The 24,859-nt window shown below is 37.6% G+C and overlaps 1 protein-coding gene across 1 annotated transcript in view; it reads left to right on the top strand.

Annotated features, from left to right (window-relative positions):
• LOC117294512 (actin-binding LIM protein 2-like) overlaps nt 1-24,859 on the top strand; it is a 67,202-nt gene that overhangs the window by 27,955 nt on the left and 14,388 nt on the right. Inside the window, exons 3-15 of the mRNA XM_033776958.1 lie at nt 425-608; nt 3,095-3,187; nt 7,307-7,485; nt 8,312-8,438; nt 9,175-9,268; nt 11,790-11,877; nt 13,874-13,914; nt 14,702-14,770; nt 16,200-16,413; nt 17,937-17,951; nt 18,870-18,938; nt 20,028-20,246; nt 21,395-21,607. Of these exons, the coding sequence (XP_033632849.1) occupies nt 425-608; nt 3,095-3,187; nt 7,307-7,485; nt 8,312-8,438; nt 9,175-9,268; nt 11,790-11,877; nt 13,874-13,914; nt 14,702-14,770; nt 16,200-16,413; nt 17,937-17,951; nt 18,870-18,938; nt 20,028-20,246; nt 21,395-21,607 (1,605 nt within the window). The remainder of the gene's footprint in view (nt 1-424; nt 609-3,094; nt 3,188-7,306; nt 7,486-8,311; nt 8,439-9,174; nt 9,269-11,789; nt 11,878-13,873; nt 13,915-14,701; nt 14,771-16,199; nt 16,414-17,936; nt 17,952-18,869; nt 18,939-20,027; nt 20,247-21,394; nt 21,608-24,859) is intronic.

Here is a 24,859-nt window from a genome sequence, read left to right as displayed (position 1 = left end):
GCATTTCATGGAATAATTTTTCAAGAGAAGTCTTTCACCACTACCTTCTGTAAACCCTCTAAGTTATTTGTAAATCTGTGAACTTTTTTTTTTTAATGTACCGAAAAGGTCCAATAGCTTTAAGATTCTTTGCTAGCTTTGGCTTCAATACTTGTAGCTCTAAGACAGATCAAAGGTGGAATTAATACCACTCGGAGACAACATCCTTTTGGTTTTGGGTTAACTTAATGATTGTTTATTTCCTCAACCTCAGTTAGTTTGAAGTCACTTGAATACTATTTGAATAAAATAGAGCTGTTGTAAATTGCTTTTCATCATAAACAAAAACTGTTGACTGAAAACAGTAAATGAGTAAAGAGAAGAATAAAAACCAGTGAATTACTCAGTTGAATAAATGAATTTGTTTTTTCTTGTTGCTTTATAGTTTGTGCCAGTGCTCTATCACAAGGAGGTTTCTTCACTAAAGATGGCAAGTACTACTGCGGTACGGACTACCAGGAGCAGTTTGGTACTAAATGTAAAGCATGTGGAGACTACTTAGAAGGAGAAGTCGTTACAGCTCTAGGAGATACCTACCATAAATTCTGCTTTGTCTGTGCTAGATGCGGGTAAGCAATATTTTGTTATAACCTCAATATTATGGCAATGGGTAGTTACAAGACTCTCTGTAAGAATGAATGTTTGTTTGTCATTCTAAAGGGAGACTTTATAAAAGCCCCAACCAGCATGGTGGATCTGTCCCTTCTTTGAAAGTTTGATTGACATGGCACTTATAAGTGGTAAAAAACAGTTAATTAAAAAGTAATAATTTTAAGAGATGATATGGAGCATGCAAAGAAGTGCCTCCTCACTAGCTTTTAGTGTTTACAATCTACAGGTTACCCCAGTACATATGGATAAGTTTATGACATTTGCCCATGGTGAAACTCACTCTTATTAAGTATGGATTGTGTCATAAATGTCTTACTTAATACAATAAGTAAAATAGTAAAAGGTTTATATTTTCCTTTTTCAAATGCCCAGTCAAATTTAGGCCAACAATTCGTCCTCTACTGAGAAAAATTGTACAATGCAATGAACTTATCTTTTATTCTGATCATGATTGATCACTGTATTTGAGACAATTGTCTTAATGGGGATTAAGTGAACAAAGATAAATCCTGGATTACCATTTTGTTTGATCCATGTCAGATCTAAACTGAAAATGAGCCAAAGTGTATTGGTGTGAATACAGTGTATTATGAATGTTGTCTTCTAACTTGAAAGACTGCATCCATCACACTGGACTCTACTCTAATGGCATGCATTATCCTTAGATGAGATTGAATCTTGCAGTACAGTTAGACATGAGCTGCTAACTAAATGAGGATGAACAGACTCTAGGGACTAACTTTATTAAAGAATGTGCAACATTCCTTGAAGGAATTGTTAACACACCAGTGATCAAGCGGTCTGGAAAGTACTTATTAGCGAGTTATTTCCCAGGGTAGAGGTTTGCGTTATATACTACTTTGGTGTTTAATATTCTCTTGTTTTTATTTGGGGAGGGGGATGGAAGTAAGGGAAGGGTTTATGACATTGCTAATGTGTCTTCAGCATGCGTGTGTTGTGGTGCAGGCATAGTACCCTACCTTCTTTAGTTGGCTTTGAGCACCAACATGGCAGGCAGACTAGCTGGTGATGCGCTGTTAGTGTGTCTTGGATATTTGATGTATGAAAGTGGATCATAGCATGATGACGCCCCCTGGCTTGCTGTGTGCTCATACCATCATGATGTGATTATTAACCATGTTGCTATATTGCATCTTCTATTGAGTTATATGCAGACCTCCTATTCCTATAGGATCAACTGTCTGGGAATTTGTATTTGGATGGTTTGATCTGAAATCCTGTGGGTCCAGTGTCTCTCATCAAATAAGCTACTCAGTCAATGCAGACTTGTTAGCGACATAAATTACTTTCTCCTTTAACAAATGTTAAGAAATGAAAGAGGATCTTTTGAAGTTGTCACCCCCCCCCTCTTTTTAATACTTTTTACTTAGACTTGAAGACAATATTCAAACAAGCATTCTATAAGTTGTTACCTGACTTCTAGTTTTCCCTGTTTAGTTAACCTTTCTACATTTGATTTTTTTATGGAAATAGGTTTTATTTGCAGTGAGGGTACCAGCCATAACTGGAAGGAATAAACAAACCGAGGGGAATTATCACTCCTTCTTCCAATACAAATGCTTAATGTAGACCTACTTGTTGGAACTAAAAAGTTTCTTCATTGAATCACAGTGCATGATATACTGCAAATGTAATAGTGTTATAGTCAGTAAAAAGGAAAAGCTTTGCATGCGGTGCATTGTAAACTTGCGTAGTTTCTCTTTTTTGTTTTTTTTGTTTGTGTCTAGTGTATTGTCATTTAGTTCTGTGTTTGTGTGTATGTCATCGTAGTGTTTAAAACTTTATAATTTGTTGGTTTAGCTAAAAGTGTGACAGGCTGCTTGGTTCATTCTTGGTTGATTCAATGGTGTTATCTAGCTGGCCATACATAAAGCTAGCCTGCAGCTGATCATGATGTGCTGGTTTACTGTCTATCCTTTGGGGTGTGTTTTGCTAGTCGACTGGACAGTGATTAACCAATGGTCAATTCATTTGATACAGTCATTGGTTATGACCACCAGAACGCACATGTAGTGTCTGTGGCTTTATTCAAAATATCTGCTTATGAAATACCTGCTTTTTTAACATTCGTATTGTTGCATGACAGTCATCAAGTGACAATGCTGTGCAGATTTATTATGTGTTTTTGGCTGAAAATGTTACTGACTTTTTGCAAAGACAATGTGCTGAAGTCATTTAATATTTAAAAAATTGTAAGTAAACATGGTACTTTGACCAATGTTTTGCTAGAGCAGGATTTTTGCTAGAGCAGGAGTTACTTGCAGTGTTTTGAATAAGGTTGTAGTGCTAAAATGTCAGATGTCTTTTGTTATTTGATTTGTCTGATATATATTTATTTCATTTGAGTTCATTTCGTTCCTCTTTCTCTTCTGTCATTTCTTGGTGTGTGTCTTGTGTACGTGTTTGTGGTTGTTTCCTCCAGGCATGCCTTCGATAGCGGTGATGAAGTTTCACTTGACAAGAGACTAGGCTGCTGTTTCTGTCTTCAATGTCATCTTCAGTGCAGCCTCTGTAGGTTTGTAAAGGATCCCTCACTGTTCACTTCAAGGGAGATCTACCCCTAATCATCAGTGCAGCAGTCCATACAGTAGCAGCCAAATATTAGCACTGGCTGAAAGTTAATGACAGGATTGTACCATTTAATAAGCAGGGGTGTACTTACTGTCATGGATCATGGCTGCTGAGCTCAAGGCTAACTAACCAATTACTTTTAATTTTCTTCCGCTACTAACAACTTTTCTGAACAGCGTTCTGAGCACTACTTGCAGCTTTGGTTATGCTATTGATGGCAATAACTAATTTTCATATTAATGTAGACCTTGTTCTCACTATGCAAAGCAAATATTGTTCTGAGTGCATGGCAGAAGCTGACATTTTAAGAGCAAGAAAAAAACATGTTTTTATTCCCATGAGAACAAAACTGCTTTTACTATTTATTGCTTGTCTCTTTTCCAATATGAAGGACAAGTTGTAGTTGTGGTACTACTTGAGCATTAGAGTAATAGGACAGACATTTTTTAAATAATAATTCTTGTGAAAAAACATTTTGTACCATCCCGTCAAATACCAATGTTGTGCATTATCTTTCAAATGTTGAAAAGGAGTTAATTCCATAACTGATATTTATTATGAACATTTCAAACGGAAACTGTTGGAATATTTGTTGATCATTTGCTATATGATATCATATAAAGTGGTATGAAATGCATGTCATACATTGTATATGATAACTACTGTATATGCTGGCGCCGTACTGATAGGTGCTTTGGTCATATGAGGAGATGGGGTTAGCTGGAATGCACTGAGTAGGACACATGGACTTACCACTAGCATACATGTTAAGCTTCTAGTTCACATTATGCATGATGTTTTCATACATTGCATTTGATGGCTTATTTTATCAGCAGATTGGTTGGATTTAAGTTCAACTAATACAATGCTCATTGATTCTTACAAAATCTTTCCTTCTTAGCACTAACATCACAGCATTGTTTACAACACGGTATACTAACACTGCTGAGTTCTTACATCTTTGCTCTAACATGGCTGCTTTCTTCAAGACATTAATCAAGATTGAAAGTCTCTCTGTCTAAAACAGGTTCTGAACTCCAAACTGGTTGCTAACATGACCTCATTATGGAGTCCCGTGACATTTGGCAGTAATTGAGGAAGTTGGAGTATGTCCAAGACATGTTTTAAAATCAGCCATGTCCAATCTTGTTAATCTAACAGTATTTCCCCTGTAGATTTCAAGGCAGCGTGACTGGTTTAGTATGATTTAGGAGCAAGGGACAGTACAGTTGTAATATAGCCCTCTTTCTGAAATGTGTAGAAACAGATGTATGGAAACAGTTACCATGGTCACAGTAGATTTACAGTGACATACATATGTCAGAGCAAGTCAACTCAAAAAGGAAGTGGCCTTCTATCTACCATCAGAGGCTCATGGAGTTTTATTTCTAAACGATTGTTTTGATAATTGAAAATAGCATCCATCCAAAGTGGCATTCAAAGTGGCATTGATAGGATCAATGTTTGTTTGAGATGTGTGATAAGAATACTATCAAAACCACACTATTATTATTGCAGTTTTTTTATGAACCTAAAACCAACTAAAAGTGTTTCAACTTGTGTATTGACATCCAGGCTTCTACTTGAAATAATTGGAGTTGATTAATTTGTTTGTTTGCTGTTTAAATCACCCTTAATTTCCATCATAAATGTACAGAAAAGTTACCTGACTGTTCCGTGCATTGTTTGATTGAAAGTTGAGAGTCATAACACAAACTGATAATACTGATCAATTTAAAGTCTGTTTAGTTATAAGCCTGCATATCCATTGTCATGTGCAAACACTTTTTGGTGGTTTCAGGTCCTTTAAGAAAGTTTCAACCAATGGAGAAACTGGTATAAGGTTGAAGAGTGGTCCACTTGATTGTGTTTCTTGTCATGAATTAGTTTGAATAATTAATGCAGTGCCAGCTTGACTACTTAGTTTGCCCATAATCCCTGCAATACTAATAAACCATAGCCATACATGTAAAGTACATGATCAGGAACTAGCCGAGTGTTGATATCCTGCCTCCCTGATAGTTTGGTATTCCCAATTGCATATACTTCTAGCTTAGTTTAGCCATCCATCATCCTTCACTCAACCATGTGACTAAGAATTTAAAGGCAGTGGACACTACTGGTAATTACTCCAAATAATTATTAGCATAAAACCTTACTTGGTATCGAGTAATTGGGAGAGGTTGATAGTATAAAACATTGTGAGAAACGGCTCCCTCTAAAGTGACATAGTTTTCGAGAAAGAAGTAATTCTCCACGAATTTGATTTTGAGACCTCAGAATAAGATTTTGAGGTGTTGAAGATAAACATCTGAAAGCACACAACTTTGTGTGACAAGGGTGTTTTTTCTTTCATAGTTATCTTGCAACTCCGACGACCGATCAAGCTCAAATTTTCACAGGTTTATTATTTTATGCATATGTTGAGATACACCAAGTGAGAAGACTGATCTTTGACAATTACCAATAGTGTCCAGTGTCATTAGGTGGAAAAAAGTCTGACCCTTCTTGGTGTTATTAGAATCAGTACTTGTTTCAATGGGCATTATTTAATATTGCTGCAGGGAACATGACAATTGACATCATAATAAAGTTCTAACTTTGTATTAGTTGTTTTTAAATGTAACTTCCAATGCCTAAAATATGTGAATTTAAAGAAAGCTTAGAGCAAACACCTTCAGCTTTCTATAGCAGATGAGTTCTAATTTTTGTTGATTATAGCCCACTGCTAGTATTACTCAACAATTTAGCAGTAGTTCAAACTAATACATGTAGTAGTAAACCAGCAGTGAGGTAGACACGTGTTCAGTTTGCAGTGAAGTGATTGCAGGCGTATGTTTCCTCTGTTACCAAGCTATCGAGCCACCAATAAAGCTAGCTATTATATTAGTGTGTTGTTATTGTCTTGATACTAGATTGCTCTGTCATTTGCTGTTAACTCCTCATTTAATCTGTCCCAACAGGTTGACAAACTACAACTATCTACATGGAATGTTAGATTGTTTTAATCCATGACTACTCTTTGGTCTGAAGTTAGTTTAACTCTACTAAGTAACTAACTAGGTTTCAAGTTCAAATGCTTCCTCATTGGCCTTTTATTGAACAATTCAGAACATAAAATTCTAAGTTTTTGACTGTGCGAGAGCTACAGTTAATGAGCTAGACGAATGAGCAAGCTTGCATTCAGTTGTTCACTGAAAGTACAAGGAGAGAGCACCTTGAATCAAATAATAAACAACGAATTAGTTGCTGCTGAGTGGTTAATCTTTAACATCAAACCCAGAAACTAAATACATTACGAGAGGTGGTTCTTTTCTATTTAATGTTAACATTTGTCTCAAATGCCATAGTTCCTGTTTGTTTTTGCACTACTATTCAAAACATGGTCCTGCATGAAATGACAAATTACAAAGTACATTACATCTTATTAAGCATTTTAAACTTGGCAACTAGATTTCCATCTTTGATTGTCCAATGTTACACCTATGCACAGCATTACGTAGTGTTCCGGTTATACTATAGTATAACATCAGAGAGATATGAACAGTACAGACCTTGACACGTCTAGCTGTGTGAAATCATGTTGGTGATTGTTTGCATGTCACATGAATGGTCATTTGAATCAGGTTATTGTATGCACATACCAGTGGTTTATGATTAGGCAGAATGACCTATGTGTAAAATAACAAATCAAATCTTGAACACTAACCTTCCCCAAATCCCCCCCCCCCCCGAAAAAATAGAAATAAAATTAGAAGGGGAAAACAAAGGAAGAGAACAAAAAAGAGGAAATTCTTGATACCAGAACTTACTATTAAGTGAAATGAAATTGAACTTTTAAGAACAGATGTTATAGTTACTGCACTGAACCTTTGAATTGTGTGCGTGTCCTATGATGAGGTGAATTCTTTTATTGGGAAGCATGCTGGTCATTTGCAATGTACATGTAGTTACACTGGGTAGTGTAAGCCTCTCTGATCATGGTATCAGTACACCTTGTAGAATAACCTCATACCCACAATCCTACATACTGTTGCTAATGATGTTGTTTCTCTGTTTACAGGCTGACTATATCCCCTGGGGAGAAGGTGACATATAATGGCAATGATGTCCTATGCACTAAATGTAGCCCTACTGCTAAAGATGGACCTCCTAATGGTACACTCCCTACCACCAAGGACAAGAAAAGCTCCAAGTCCAAATCATCCAACAAACCTAAGCAAGCTGTTGCTGCAACCATACGTAAGAGTGACAAAAGTCACCAGGAAATTTGTGAAAATTTACTTCAAATTGCAAACAAGTTTCCTGAATTACTTCTGTAATACGCCTTTACATTTAAATGACAAATCATGAGAAAAACTTGTATTTTATTACGGGATTAAACAAAGGTACTTTAAATGCTAATTTCTTGACTTTGAAAGTATGTTAATGATTTTATCTCTGGGGGATAGGTACTACTGACATAAACCTTTTTTGGGGTGGTGTGTCATAGCCGAGTGATTGAGACGTTCAAACTCAAGCTCAGAGTGTGGGTTCGAGTCCCAGTCATGACACTTCTTGTACTCATGAGCAAGATACTTTACAATAATTGTTAAATGGAATATCCTACATGTACACCAAACCTAGTGGCAATACACACATCACAAAGAAAGGCTTCTGACTGGCATCACTGAACAAAGTTATTTACCACATAGGGAGACTGTGAACATAGGGCTAGATACCTCAGTTGGTAGAGCGCCGGAGGTCGTTGGTTCAATTCCCATTCAAGTCGATTTATAACTTACGCAGTCAGCTTCCCTTGTGTTTTGTAATATTATTTGATATCAAAAAAGTAAGTTCTTAAAGGTTGCAGAGTAAATATATCTTGTGCAAGCGGTCTACTTGTACAAATACGTATTTGTGGGCAAAGTATTTTTTTCCCAGGGAACAGGGCACTTGAATGGAATGTACTTGAAGGGATCCTCAGCCAAGAATGACCTACCTTTAAACCCAGTCCTTGATGTAGTTGGTTTGATACATTGCTTGGAGGTTTGGAGATAATTGAACTGTATTGTTTATTATTGACCAGGTTGTGCCCATTGCAGTCATGAGATAGTGAATGGACAGGCTCTGATAGCTCTAGAGAAACATTGGCACGTTACTTGCTTCAAGTGTGCCGTCTGTAGCAAACCTCTTAGTGCTGAATACATGGGAAGGTATGTACATGTATAACAACAAATTGTGTCAAGCTTGCTTAGCTCAAAACTAGAAATTACTATCTCAGCAGAAAATGGTTTCTTGCCAAGAATACCATTGTTGTTCCCAATACTTTATCCCATTATTGTTTTGCTAAACTAACTTGCTAAGCAGCAATAGACTAGCTTAGCATGTAGATTTGTGTCATTCAAGGAGCATACATTGCATAAAGTGAATAAACACTATGAGAATGCAACTTTTTGAAATGAGTAGCTGCAGTTTACAGTACAAGCAATGTTTTAATAGATAAATGCCAGGATCATATTTTGTGGTAAAATTGTTTTAGAAATGCCTACATCAAACATCAGTGGAAAAATAAACAGTAATTGAAATTATTAATATGTTTATTTTGATGACAAAACAACAAATTATAACTTGGAATTCTTGGTTCACACATGATATAAGTGTTTTTGGTCAATGCTTTGTGACTAAATTAATTACTTTGCTGGTCCTTGCGAATCAGCAACTCCAAAGTCAAATTAAATGTTCAAGGTAAAATGTGATATGATCATTGAATGTGCATCAATAGGCTTCCTGTGAGCTTATCATCTAGGTCAAAGTTGAACATTTATTTGATTTCGGTAGAAAACAGAGCCTCTTATCAGGATATTGGAAATGTTAATTTGTGAAGTTATAATGTTTTTTACATCATTATCGGAATCAATTAATTTTGATTTTGATGTTGTTTTGTTTCAGGGAAGGGAAGCCTTATTGTGAGAAACATTATCAGCAAAACTTTGGAGTAAAATGTTCCCACTGTGAGCAGTTCATTACAGGCCGAGTGCTGGAGGTAAGTAACAATGACTGCTCCACAATACACTCTTACATCACAAGGTCTTACATGTAGTAATTACATTAAGGTTCTATTTGTAGAAAGCCGCTTTTTCCTTGGCTTCATGAACTAGATTTGCCGTGACATTCGCTGATACACATAGAGTTGGCATAGTCTTTTTCAGCTTTACTGTGTGTTGTAGCAACTAAGAGAACTAGGCCCAATTTTATAGAGTTACTTAACGGCCGATTTTTTACTTACTGTGCGATTTCCATTTTATAGTGCTGCTAGCCGTAAGCACTTAAAAAGTTATGTTAACCTTACAGTGCTTACCGTATGAAAATGAATGTCATTACAATACAAATCAATCGTGATCGTGCAAGATGGCCACCAACCTGTGAAATACGCTTAAATGCTTAAAGACAGTGGACACGTTTGGTGATTTTCAAAGACCAGTCTTCTCACTTGCTGTATCTCAACATATGCATAAAATAACAATTCTGTGCAAATCTGAGCTCAATTGGTCGTCGAAGTTCTGAGATAATAATGAAAGAAAAAACACCCTTGTCACACGGAGTTGTGTGCTTTCAGATGCTTGATTTCGAGACTTCAAATCCTAAATCTGTGATCTCAAAATCAAATTCACAGAAAATTACTTCTTTCTCGAAAAGTATGTTACTTCAAAATGAGCTGTTTCTCACAATGTTTTAAACTACCAACCTCTCCCCATTACTCGTTATCAAGAAAGGTTTTATGATAATAATTATTTTGAGTAATTACCAATAGTGTCCATTGCCTTTAAGTACATTTCTTGCTGCAGTTAGCACGAAAATTTGCTGACCTTTAAGCAGCTCTGGGCCCAGGTTCTCAGTACCCAACGAGCTAGACTGCTTTTCCTTATAGCCTCAGTTTGATAAAATTGATTTGAATGGGGAAAGAAAAGATGGCTGCATCTAGGAAAAGCACAATGTCTTGCAGTGGCAAGGAAGAGTGGGACAATTTAATGATGAATCACTTTACATTGATCACAGGTTTCAGAAACCCAGTTGTATGAATGATCTTTGTGAGTTAAAGGTGGTGAAATTTGATATTGAAAAATCATTCAATAAAAGCTGTAAAGCAGAAAATACTGCTTGACAAATTCTTTGCTGACCAAAAATGAGTCGGACACAAGACACAACATGCAAACTTAATGTAATTTTGGCTTGTAACCCGATTCTGCTAAGCAGTACTATTTTGTGTTAAGCGTGTTTTTGTGCTTACAATCTTTATGAAATTGGGCCCAGATTGTTGACAGTTGTGTGTAATGTAAAGTAAGTTACAGCTCAGAATAAGTTTCTTACTACTGACTGCTCATCAATACCAAACACTCCACTGGCCTAGTTTGAGGGTTTCTTTGTAGGTCATTGATATTTTCCCACACTTCCTACAATTAGATTTGCAAAGTCCACATTATCTGATATGAACTACAACAAGTATTAATGAGGTTTATTGCTAGGTATTTGCCTGTAAGGTTTTAGCAGGACTGGTCATTTACTCTGGAGGGAAGTTGCCATGATTCTTGGGTTATTACAAGCTGTGGTAAACCCCACAGCTTAATGCCCTAGTTCAACACTCATAATAGCACCGCAAAATTACCCTGAATTAATTTCTGGAAATGGAAACCGCACAGCACGGCTTTGGTTTCATTTCTTAAGGGACTCTTGCGTTCAAGAATGTTTTAAGGTGACAATAAAAATGCAATTCTGGGTCAGTTTCTATAAGTGAGTTTTGACAGCAGGGGATACAAAGCCGCTTGTGTTTCTACTGTATGTTGTTTATTATCTTTGCTTACACGGTCATAAGATACTGGATTCCAGCTATGATTGAGTTATAAATGTACTTTTTTGTGATATTTGCTTGTGTCCCATCAGGGAAGGCCTATCGCCCCCTGGAATACTCTTAGTATTCTATGAAGGAGTGTTGTAGCACAAACCAAGCTGAATCCCGAACAAATTGATGTGTCAATTTCTACCTTTGAACTGAGCTGAAGTTATTGAAGGCAAAAGCTGGCACATATAGTATGCTTTCCTATGGAAAGGATTAACATAATGTTACTGCCAAAATCAAAGTGATGAAAATAAAATTCTGGATTGAACCTAGTTTACACACCGTGGACTCATGGAGCTACATAAATGTGGACCATTCTTTGATCCAATCAAAATGTCATAAACAATTTGGGGTAGGCTTTGGTGTCAATAGAGTTGAACGAAAATCTCAATTTTGATACAAATTTAACAGTTACATGTACATGTAAACAAATCATTAAATTCCTCTATGAATGATTCTCACAGTATAGTTTTATCATTAGTTAATTAGAGCTTGGTGCTGAAACAAGAGGCAAGTCGCATTACTTTTGAATCGCTGATGGAAACATTTGTTGGTGTTGATGCTTTTGTACATTCGTGTCCTGATGTGTTATTTAGCATCTGATAACTGTTCAATCCTAAGCCAGTCTCAATATTGATTGTGATTATCTCTATTTATTTGTGTCATATAGGCAGGAGATAAGAGGTATCATCCAACATGTGCCAAGTGTGGTCGTTGTGGAAGTCACTTCACCGAAGGAGAAGATATGTACATACAGGGTTAGTATCAAATCAATCTACAAAACAAACGGATCAAAATGGAAATGTTTTCAAAGAGTGGTGCTAGGGCTTACAGGGCGCTAAAGGTTACTGGGACCTAGGATTACATGGGCCTAGTAGTTACAAGGACCTAGAGTCTGCAGGGTCATATATTACAGGGCCTTGTGGGTCAAGGGACCCATGGGTTAGTTGGCTGTAAGGGTTACTGAGACCTCAGACTTCAAGGCCCTATGGGCAACAGGAACCTACTAGGGCCTCTATGTTACTTGGTCTTATGGTAAAAGGACCCATGGGTTACAAGGTCCTAAGGATTACAGGAACCTAGGGCACTAATGGTTACAGGGACGTACATGTATGGGTTACAGCGAGGGCTCTATGGGTTACAGAACCCTATGGGTTACAGAACCCTATGGGTTACAGAACCCTATGGGTTACAGAACCCTATGGGTTACAGGAACCTATGGGTTACAGAACCCTATGGGTTACAGAAACCTATGGGTTACAGAACCCTATGGGTTACAGAACCCTATGGGTTACAGAACCCTATGGGTTACAGGAATTCAGAAGTATTCAGTTTCCCTTGTGGTTCAATACTTGACATTTAATAGTAAAAAGTCACATTTCCTTAAGATGATCCCCTAGCTGCTGCTTCCCAGTTTGTATTGTTATTTGGGTGTGATCCCTGGCTACATGACAGTTAACAGTTATATGGCTTCTGACTGGCACCCCTGAACAAAGATATTGACTATTAGGGAGGCTGCCAACGTAGGGCTAGATAGCTCAGTTGGTAGAGTGCCGGTACGTTAATCAAGAGGTTGTTGGTTCAAGTCCCACTTTTGTTAATTTGTCTTTGTTCAAACCCAAACTATTTATAAAAACTTACCCAGTCAGTTTCCCTTCTACATGTACACAAAGAACAACACAAGTTATTAGACATAACCACTCTATTAAACATAAATAATGTTATAACTTGACTGTCTGAGATGAGAAGTAATTAAGACCCGGTTTGATCTATGTGAGATGTCGGGATTGTAAAAAGCTTCATTCACCTTGACTGCTTGACTGACTCTCATACCTGTCTGTCTCATAGCTACCTAAATCATCTTGTTATCCATCATCATAGATACAATTATCGCAGTCAAAGAAAGCTACTCCAAGCTACTCCGCTATAGGTATCATAGTTTTACCTGTGCTATATTAATTTGAGAGTTACTCATGCGTGCTCATGTGGTTTTTTTAGGTGAAGGACATCTAGTGATGGATATAACAGTGCACAAAAAGTCATCCATTTGTAAAACAACCTTGTTCTCATGGATTTATCATCATCAACAACATTTTATTTCTAAATTTCTCAATCGGTATAAATACAACGTAAGCAAAGTGTGCACCCACATGCCACTGTTAAAGTATTTGATGCATTCTTTACATGCATTCAAGCGGCATCAAGACATAAGTTACTAGTTTTTCTCATTCTTCTGTGAACTTGTGCCGTGTAAAGCTGTTTACAGGTTTGGGTGACTGCCTAAAGCATGTTAGGCTGACTCTTTCCCTGCCTTCACATCTGACGTCCTCGGTTCGAATCTCCCTTCAAACCTTAGCCTACAGGGATTTTATGTGGGTTTTTCCATCCCATGTATAATAGTTAAAATGTGAGCATGACCTTTTTTTTTTTTTTTTTTTTTGGGTGCTTATTTACACTGTTTGATATCGATATATTTGTTTTCAACCCAAAATGATGAAATAAAAAAAGTAAACAAATTATTTGTTATACTCGATCGCATTGAAATATCTGCATCTTTGATACACACACATGCTAAGTACCCTTTAAAGCACTGTAAACAAGCATGCGCATCAAGCGGTCTGGTTTGTTTGTCTGTATCTTCTTGCCAGGGGTTAGTGACAAGGGGGATTGATTTAGTTTATGACCCACGGGAACAAGGCTGGTTATAGCTGCTATAAATAAACATGTTGTTTTCTTCCTGTTTTCTCTTTAAAGGTACTGAAATCTGGCATCCTGACTGCAGTAAAAACCTAAGGGTAAGTGAAGAAGATGAACATTGTGGATATAAAATAGTATGGTCCTGAAAGTAAAGCTACATCACTGGGAAAAGTATATTCACTCTATCCTCTTGTTTTCTAAAAAACACCCTTTTCTGAGGTGAAAAATCCAGATAAGAACTGCGTGCTGCTGGTACATTTTTCTTCCACACTACAATGTTTAAAGACGGAAGTGTTTCTTTAAAAACTTTGTACTTGTATCAAATTTCTGCAAAGATTTTTCTATCGGTTTAGCGTAGTGCTATCATCTTTTCCACCGTCCACCTGTAGGACCCCAGTTCGAATTCTACCGGTGCACTACACGTATGTGGATTGGGTTTTCTGTCCCTTCCTGGCTGTGTGGGTTTTCCCTTGGAATATATCTAACATTGAAACATCCTTCCTTGTCTTCTCTCCATAAGCCATTTTGAGGTAACGTGGACACAATACTACAGCACTATTTGGTTTGGGTACGTTTGTCTGTTGACACCCGAACTAAAGAGTGCACTCCTATAGTGTCCACCATAACTCCAAAAAGCTAAATAGGTTCTTGGCTAGTACAGTCATTAAGTTCGCTTTGTTGAGAGTTCTTGGCTACACAACCAGAATAAATTAAATGAAATAATACCATCCAATAATTGTTATTATCATTACAACCGATCAGAAATTCTCTTTAAGTAAAGATTAATCAACATAATCTCTTTTTCCTGCTGGTATCCAAGGAGTGTATTCCTGTGGCATCCCTTTGGAAATTAAACAATAACAAAAGGTGTACATTTTCTTTCAGATTGTAGATTTGTCTCCTTTAAAACTAAAGGAGAATGCTATGCTGTATGATTACAACCGAAACCGATTGGTGAGCTTTTCAGTTCCTTTAACTTTCAATACTTTTAATAAACTGTTATGCATACCTTGAAATATGTTATCGGATATTGGTTGAATGATTCTCTTATGTAAGGCTGGCCACTGTAAACTTTTTAGAGTGTTGTAGACAAAACCCACCTTAGATTAAGTTCTATCCACAACCACTATTTAAACCATAAGACCACTAGAGGTATTGCAATTTGTTAATTCCGGATTTAAAGACAATGGACACTATTGCAAATTGTCAAAGACCAGTCTTCTTACTTGGTGTATCTCAACATATGCATAAAATAACAAACCTGTGTTGGGAGATAAAACACCCTTGTCACACGAAGTTGTGTGCTTTCAGATGCTTGATTTCGAGACCTCAAATTCTAAACTTGAGGTCTTGAAATCAAAATCGTGGAAAATTACTTCTTTCTCGAAAACTATGTCACTTCAGAGGGAGCTGTTTCTCACAATGTTTTATACTATCAACCTCTCCCCATTACTCCTTACCAAGTGAGATTTTATGCTGATAATTATTTTGAGTAATTACCAATAGTGTTCATTATATAACACCCAAGCAGATCCTTGCCATTTGATTGGAGGATTGTCCGTCACGTGATAGCAAATAAAAGTACCATTGCACGCTGAGTCACTCGCCGTGCTTTTTCGTTCCATCCGAAAAGTACCATTGCACGCTGGCACGCTGCCAGCGTGCAATGGTACTTTTCGGATGGAACGAAAAAGCTGAGTAAAAACATCACTGCGTGCGCGTGTCTTTGGTAACGCAGCAGGTGTTACTGCAAGAAGGCATAGTAAAATTACTAGCATTCGGCTTCTACAGTTGAAATTGTTTGTTTTGAAAGTTGTTTCTTTCAATCAAAATGACAAAGTTCTACTTGGATGTTATATAAAACAAATAATGAATGTTTTTCATTCGTGCAATGGTGCGAATATGTTCATTCGTTGAAAGCTGGAATGTTCCATTCAACTCGGCTCTGCCTCGTTGAATAGAACATTCCATTTTTCAACTCATGAACATATTCGCACCATTGCACTCATAAACATTCATTATGTGTATACTATTCGCAGAATGTGGGTTCGAACCCAGTCATGACACTTATGCGCTTGAGCAAGGCACTTAACCATAATTGATTCATAAAAAGTTGGGAAGGTAGTGCATCCTGCTCTACCAGCTAGGCTCCTAGTGGATGGTACCTATGCCTACATCCTTACAGACTGCCCTGGTGGCAGTTGATTTGGGTTGATGGCCCAAATGACTTAAGTGTAGGCCTCACTTCGAAGTGGAGGTCCGAGACATTATGATGTTAGACGATATCTCATAAAAATCAAAATATTAACAAGTGATATTTTTGCATTATTATTAGTTGTGTTTATTGATTGTTGATAACTGTAATTTGCAATGTTTGTTTCAGACATCACCTCGTGCAAGATCCCTGTCACCAAGCAGCAGTAGATTCCATTCCCCATCCTTAACACCAACCCGCTCGTCAAACAGTCTTAGTCCTCAGAGTCCAGACTTCTCTCAGAGTTATCTCTCTCCTGATTCTCTGGATACTAAGAACCTCTACCCAAGGATTGTCTCAGCATCTGCTGAACCACCTACAAGTCCTAACTTTCATCGACCAGGTAAAGACAAGTTGACTCAACAAACCGGGCTCTTCCTCTTTATTGGGATGGCCTGTAATCTTTTAAGGAAATCAGAAAGTTCATGAGAACTATATAAGAAGGTCACTGAGGTCAGGAGTAGGTTGTTTGTGTCAAGTTTAACTTACTGTTTGTCCTCTCACAACTATTTAGGAATCTGTTACACATGGTGTCACCTTTGTGTTTTATTTGTAGATATTTGTATTCAGTTGACAATCCATTTCATTGGTGGTCTGCTCATTGCATTGATGTTGCTTGTGCTTGCGTTGGGTCTGTTTGTGATTTAGAGTATCAGAATCACCTCAATGATTGTTTTGTAAAGTTGACATCGGTGTGAGTTATTTCATGAAAGCTAGTACGATCAAGGACCAATTGTTTACAAGTAGTTGGTTTGTGGTGACGTAGCGCATGTGTACTGAAGTTGAAGTTTGAACAACCCTAATAATTTCATATCAATGCGTCCATAAAATGGCTGTGGCCAGTTTGTCCTGTTTTTAGATGAGTTCATGTATAGATGACAAGGACATGGACACACAGATGATAGTTGCTCAGTAAAGTAACTTATTTTATAAGTTATATCGTCTGGCTCAAATGATTGGTGATGAACAACACCCAAAACTTATGGCAAGTGTTTTCTTCTAATGTAATGTTGCAAAAAGTTTGTAAAATCTCGTTCATGTTGTCATCACTCTGACAGCTGGTCCTCTCTGCACCGTGCTGTTAAAACATCTATTGGTAACCAGCAATGTGACCAACCTAGTACACACTCAATCAGAGTTAGGCAAACAATACTCCTTGATCAGACTTGCATATTATTGCTTGGAAGAAGTAATGTTTAAATTTGATCTGATATGGTTTTGCAAAAGTAACAAGCACAACAGACCTTCATCATGTTGCCACCATCTTGATTGTATTCCTTAAATGAACACCATTTGTTATTATTTGTGACAAGCAGCCATTTTGTATTATTGTTCATAGTGTTTTATGTGAAGTTGGCTGTTGTGCTTACATTTGTTACTAAAAAGATTGTGGTTTAAAATGTTGTGTATAAATGTTGTAAATGTTTTTTTTGAATGTTGACCAAGTGTAGAAAGCTTGCATGAAAGGAACTGTAACAATGAAAGATAGAACTGTGTCTGAAGTGATGGCTATGACTGTGACTATGGCTGTGACTATGGCCCTATGTACGCAAAGTGTTAAAACAACTGCGGTCCAAGCTAGCCTGAGCCAAATCTGGAGCCGAAGCTGTGGTTTGAAAAGGGCCTAGTGTCTATGGCTGTGACTATGGCTGTGACTATGGCTGTGACTATGGTTACATCCCTGCCATTTTGTGTGACTAGTTCCAGTTAGAGTCACTTCTAAAGCCACACACTATTATCAGACACATTCTAAGAAGCCTAGAATGAATGAAGAATTCATGGCTGTCCTGTTTTTTCTCTTCCTCTCCTGCTTTGTATGTTCCCCCCTGGCTACACATTGGCTGCTTGTGACTATCCATTCATCAGAATATGTCAACAAGGGTAAATACATTTGATCACTCCCCATGGTTCAACGTCTATTAACATTTAACTTCAGCATGCATCATCCATTACACTGACAACTCATTCATTACAAATTGGTTTAAATGGTGGAGGGTTTTATAATATGAAAGAATGTGAATTCTTGTCTGCTCTTTTATTCTTTAGCTCAGTTTTAGACACTTCCATTGTAAAGGCGTCGCACAGCAACTTGAAGTTTATCTTTATTTTGGGGCAGGGTCTGTTTCCTGAAGCTGTTTACACAAAATGATGCACATTTATTTGCTTAGCAGCAAGTAGCATCTCAAGATGCCAAGCAATGTCATTTTATATCAGTACCAGGTTTGTGCTGTAGCTTCAGTCTGGTATGATCATTGGTTGCTGGTGGCTTACTTGGGTGTCTTGGTGTCTCCCAAACACAACTAATTTCAGCACTTTCCTTGTCACAAATTCAACATTATTCTGCCTTTTGTGAATTTCTTCCTGCTGCTTTTACACAGACTTCCCTTATTCACCAACAAGCAGAATGTGATTTCACATGCATGATTTGATAATATCAAAGACATTCAACATGAAATATATTGAAAAGAAAAAAGCGTTTTAATGTACAGCCCTAGCTTGCAAGGTATGTCTAATGCCAACTAGTGTCCAAAAGTGTCCTATTGCTTACATGATAGATGTTTGTGGTTCTAAATTCTTACTGCTATGATGCACTCTTGTTTGGTTAGCTTCTTGGTATAGCTCAAACCAATAGTTGTTACGCTTTTTCGTTTGTCTACTGCTATACCTTCTTTAATGTACATGTATTTAACTCTGTCTGATCCTTTTTTAATTGGCCTTATTTTTGTCTTGATTTGGAGAGTTTTGTTTGGGTTAAGTTTTAATGTTGCATGTATGACGAATCACTCTTTCTTTCATCAGCTGAGGATATTAAATACAAAGGCCAGACTTCTAGAGTGACCCCCCAGCAGGTGAAAAAATGGTCTCATGGTAAGAATCAATGCGGGTAGTAATGTTGATAACGGACAATAATCATTGACTGACCTTAACTCCCTAAAATCAATCTCATATTCATCAAAATCCATCATTTAAGCCAAACCAATTGGCATTAGTCAAAACCCATCTGAGCATGCCTAGCATTGCTGTATCATACTGATCCATCCATCAAATCCAGGAAAACCAGAAGTAGACTTGGCTAGTAGGAAAACATCAGGCAGTATCTGAACTGAAGGTTGTGGCTGTAGCTCATGGCAAGCTTACAACATAAGCTTTGTCATTGCCACATATGCATAAAATAACAAACCTGTGAAAATTTGAGCTCGATCAGTCGTCGGAGTTGCGAGATAACTATGAAAGAAAAAACACCCTTGTCACACGAAGTTGTGTGCTTTCAGGTGCTTGGTTTCGAGACCTCAAGTTCTGAATCAAATTCGTGGAAAATAACTTCTTTCTCGAAAACTAACCCACTTCAGAGGGAGCCGTTTCTCACAATGTTTTATACTACCAACCTCTCCCCATTACTCGTTACCAGTGAGGTTTTATGCTAATAATTATTTTGAGTAATTACCAATAGTGTCCACTGCCTTTAAAACGGTTTGTTTTAAAATGCCTATGGTCAGAAAGATATTTTAAGAGTAGAACTCAATGATCCATGCAAATTTGCCTCCAAATAGCATGGTATTCCATACGTCCTGAACTAACATGGCACGCCAATTTGTAGTCCACAAAATGGCCGGCCATGCTAGTTAAAACCATGCAAGTTTGAGGAATATTGGTGTAGATCATTGTACTGTACTTTTAAAACGCATTTCTAACCATATGCATTCATATCAAATGGCTTCAAATGTTTTTTATAGACCAACTCACCCAATACAAGGTAGTGTGTCCCTTTAAATTGTTTGTTATAAAATACTTTTGTTTACTGAAATTACTTCAGTGAGTTACTTTACCCACCCCTAAAACGATCGATTATAATATATCAATACTTTATAAAAGATTCACAGTTATTTGATGGAATTTTTGACAGATTTGGTTGTGATACTCAGTTTAATTTCTCTTAACCGCACTGTATTTTTGCAGGGCGTTATGGTAGACCTAGACCTAAGAGTGCTTTTGAGAGCCTGATGCCTAAACCTAAACCAGTAAAGGATGAAGAACTCTCAATAAACCTCATCAAGGCATCTAAGTTCCCTGCTGCTAAGAAGCCACCACCTAATGAGCCGCTGAAAGTAGAGAGAGAAGACTGGCCTGGTCCTCCATTCCCACCTATTATTAAACGATGGTGGAGCAAATCTGTAGGTAAGGGAATATCACCATTGACTCTCCATTAAAACAACATTTTGGTTTCAGAGGTTTAATGTCTATTTATTTGGTTTTACCAATACATTGATGTGTGTTAGCACCAGAGTTCTGTGAAGAAACAAAACCCACAGGCATTACTCGGGTAAAATCATATTAATACACTTAATCCCCAATGTGAATTCAACATCTATTAAGAGGTTAATGTCATGGTTATTTTTTTTTTTAATAATGATAAAAAATACTTACGCTGTGAAAATATTAACCGAAAATGTCCTTCCTTTTAAACATAAATGCAGTCAACAGCCCTTCATTATGATTGAGCCAAGCTGGTTATCATTAATACATAACTCAATATATTCAACCAAACCAAACCAACCCAAGGCCATTTCTTAATAAGCGGTGATGGCTGTGGCTGAATCTTCATAGCAAGATGCATTGAACCAAACCAACCCAAGGCCATTTCTTAATAAGCGGTGATGGCTGTGGCTGAATCTTCATAGCAAGATGCATTGAACCAAACCAACCCAAGGCCATTTCCTAATAAGCGGTGATGGCTGTGGCTGAATCTTCATAGCACGATGCATTGAAGCAAACCAACCCAAGGCCATTTCTTAATAAGCGGTGATGGCTGTGGCTGAATCTTCATAGCAAGATGCATTGAAGCAAACCAACCCAAGGCCATTTCTTAATAAGCGGTGATGGCTGTGGCTGAATCTTCATAGCAAGATGCATTGAACCAAACCAACCCAAGGCCATTTCTTAATAAGCGGTGATGGCTGTGGCTGAATCTTCATAGCAAGATGCATTGAAGCATCATGACATGACAAAATGGTCTGGTCCCTTTGTATGGAAATCCATTAGAACTTTCATTAACGAATGTTTACTCGAGGATTTTGACACAAATGTCCATGCCATGGCATAAAAAAAGGTCTTGTTTTTTGGACCCACATCCATTTGTAACAAAGCAGTGCTAAAATGGCAGCTGAACAAAAGTGAATTCTCACTTTCAGCACTTTACGCTGAAACTTAGTACTGAATGTAAAACAGAGAGAGATTACCACAATTTACAGTTTTTGTTGCTGTGTTTAAACATTCTGCTTCTGACAATAAAATGTTTGAAATGAAACCATTTCTAACAATCTCAGGAGATTTAGACCTTGATGCCCAAGAGAGAGAACAGGAGAATGAGATGAAAGATGAGGTTGATAAGATGCAATCAGCATTGGGTAAAGAGATACTCAAGGAGGAGTTAACTAAGACTAAGGTGGATAATCTAGACCCAAGGAGCGCATCAAGGACACCATCAGCTAAGAAAGAACCTCCAATCTCAACAAGATATGTATCATCAGCAAATGCAGGTAAGGTAGTCTCGCATTGTAAGCAGATTTATGTTACCAATAACGGCTGTAACCAACAACTGTTTCGGTCATTTGCTAGTGATTATGGCCGTGTCCGAAACGGCCACAGCTACAATGTACAGCTAGATCAGCGTGTCTGCCAGTGTTGAAGAGTCTATAGGTAGACGCAAGCAATCTAGCCATAGCTGTACAGCTAGATCAGTGTGTCTGCCAGTGTCGAAGAATCTATAGGCAGACGCGAGGGATCTAGCCATAGCTGTAGAGCTAGATCAGTGTGTCTGCCAGTGTCGAAGAATCTATAGGCAGACGCGAGGGATCTAGCCATAGCTGTACAGCTAGATCAGTGTGTCTGCCAGTGTCGAAGAATCTATAGGCAGACGCGAGGGATCTAGCCATAGCTGTAGCCGAGGTCGCCATTTTGGACAAGGCCTAACCAATGGCCAGTTAAAGGCAGTGGACACTATTGGTAATTGTCAAAGTCTAGCCTTCATAGTTGGTGTATCTCAACATATACATAAAATAACAAACCTGTGAAAATTTGAGCTCAATCGCTCAGCAAGATATGTGTGCGTTTAGATGGTTGATCTCGAGACCTCAAGTTCTAAATTTGAGGTCTCAAAATCAAATTCATGGAAAATTACTTCTTTCTCGGAAACTATGACACTTCAGAGGGTGCCGTTTCTCACAATGTTTTATACAATCAACCTCTCCCTATTACTTGTCACCAAGAAAGGTGTTATGCTAATAATTATTTTGAGTAATTACCAATAGTGTCCACTGCCTTTAAACCGAGAACAGTTATTGGTTACGACCATCTAATCACTTCATGCCATCGATGATGATTGACAACTTCAGCCATTGCAGTAAACTCACCCATTACAAAACATGGCAGCTGTAATATTAACAAAGGTGTTGGTTGGAAACAGTTCATTACATATTCAGCTCTTACATGAGTTATAACAACCAACTTGGTGTGAAGTAGACATTTGAAAGTAACTTATATAGCAGAGCTTTTATAGGCCATCCCATGACAAAGTTATGCATTTGAAATCATTTGGTCATTTATTTGTTTAATTTACTTTGCAGGCAAAAACTGAGCTAAGATAGTTGCAACTGATTTTTCATTGTCGAGAATTTTTCTTTGAAATTGTATGAACAGTGGTTTTCAGCATTGTCCTTTGTTTACAAGACATTCATTGATATACACCTACTCAGAGAACTAGTTACATGATGATGTTTCAGTTTGTTAACTCTTCAAATCTCAACTTCCTCATCATCATTCTTTGGGGGCCGTGGTCCAATTTCAATTTGATTTGCCAAGCAAGTCTTGAGTGGGAGCCAGTCACAACTTCTTCCCCCTTAAATGTCATGGCAAAATTCAGAGACATTTGTTTATTGTCCCCTATTCTGTAAAATTAGCTATTTTCGGATTGAAGTTGTGTTGCTTTACAATATATTTACTATGAATTGCCAAAGTTGAAACTGTTAAGTCTTGACAGGTAGTTGATTGATCTACTGAATGTATATTTTGAACCATCTGTTCTGTATACAGCACCACTTCGCTTACGAGAGCGAAGACGCCACAGGCCTGCGTTATCAGGTGACTGGAGTAATTGGTTGTATCATGAGGCATGCTCATTGACATTGAGTGCATTAGTTACTGCTGCTGCTGCTGCACTAAAGACTGACTGAACCAACTTGGCAATAAATGACACACTTTTAGTCATTCTATCAAGAATGGTGTAAGCCACAGGGAAAACTCCTGGGTACGCGTCTGACAATCAAAACAGTTCAAGAAAGCAATTTGGACGTCCCGATTTTAAAAGTTGAATCTGAGTCTCATTGTTTAGATCCTGGTGATACCTTGCTATTGTACGATACACAGACAGTGTGGCAAACTGTTCCATGAACATGCTATAAATTGATTGACTAGTAATGCTTTAAAGGTGTTGCTTATCAATATTGGTGATCAGCATCTGTTTTCAGAACGCGCTATCCCGCCTGATAATGAACATTTTTGCATTTTCCCCCATTGTGAGTGATTTATACGCTATTGGACAATATTTCCGTTTGGTCCTTTTTTTTCTAAAAACGAACCAGCCAAACTTTTGATGAGCATTTTGTTTTGTAACCAACCCATTCTTAAAGAATGAACTTTGTGTGTCACTTTTGTGGCTTTATACTGCCAAGTGGTACAGAATGTCTATCAGTTTGAGTTAACAGTAGTTTAACATTTGACATACAATGCATGTGAACTGCATATCAAGTAGAGCCGAAGGAAGTGTAATAATATCATGCCCGTGGGTTTTGTTAAACATTCACATCATGATTAGTGAGCGATGATTGTTGTCATATTGTAGTTGCAGACATGTCACTCACTCACACCCATAGTCAGAGATGCTTTTTGGGTTTAGATTTAACCATTTCTCTCATGAAAACACTTTTATGAATATCAGACTTGGTTTGATGCATTGTAATGGGTACGGCTTTGACAGCATTCGTTTTTAGACGATTAGATTAATTCCAGTCATTTAGATTTCAAGAAAAAAACACAATAAAAACAAACTTCATCTATCTGAAGTTACAACATGTAACTATATTGTACTCTAAATGTACATACCATCAGTCACCTGATGGTGTAAACATGATGTTAGCCAAGTATGCTCTTTTTAGAGCTACCACATCTTCCCCAAAGAAATCATGACATGGCGTACTCATGAGTTAAAACTAAATCTGTGAGTTGTGTGCATGTAACTTATCGTGGCCAGCTCACAATAAACTTAGAACCCCATTCATCTCTGTACAGTCGTCATATTTTAGACTCAAACATTCACAATACATCTATCAATGTGAAACACACATGTTTCCTATCACATCATATTCTCCTAAGTGTAAGCCCAGAGCACCAATGTACACAAACAGTGCAGTGCTTATGTGTAGAGCTATCTCCATTACTTGTGCATACTTGCAATCATCAAACTTATTTGCTTCTTATTGAGCACCCCTTTGTAGACCTGCTAGTTTCTAGCACTGCTTACTGTAATACATAAGTAAAGGAAAGGTCACATTACCTTTACAGTTGTCATTATTTACTGGAAACGTACATTCATGTTTACTTTGATGTATCTGCATTAGTAAGCTTAACTGTGGAGGTCTATGGCATAATTTGTTTGCTGAGAATCTATTTTGACCTGACAGTACTCGCTCATTGCCTCTAGCTACATGTATTAACCTTCTCTCTAGTCCTTATTG

Source organism: Asterias rubens, chromosome 9 (genome assembly GCF_902459465.1).
Source record: "Asterias rubens chromosome 9, eAstRub1.3, whole genome shotgun sequence".
NCBI classification, from domain to species: domain Eukaryota; kingdom Metazoa; phylum Echinodermata; class Asteroidea; order Forcipulatida; family Asteriidae; genus Asterias; species Asterias rubens.
The sequence above is the reverse complement of the archived record's forward strand: the minus strand, read 5'-3'. Positions and strand labels throughout refer to the sequence as shown.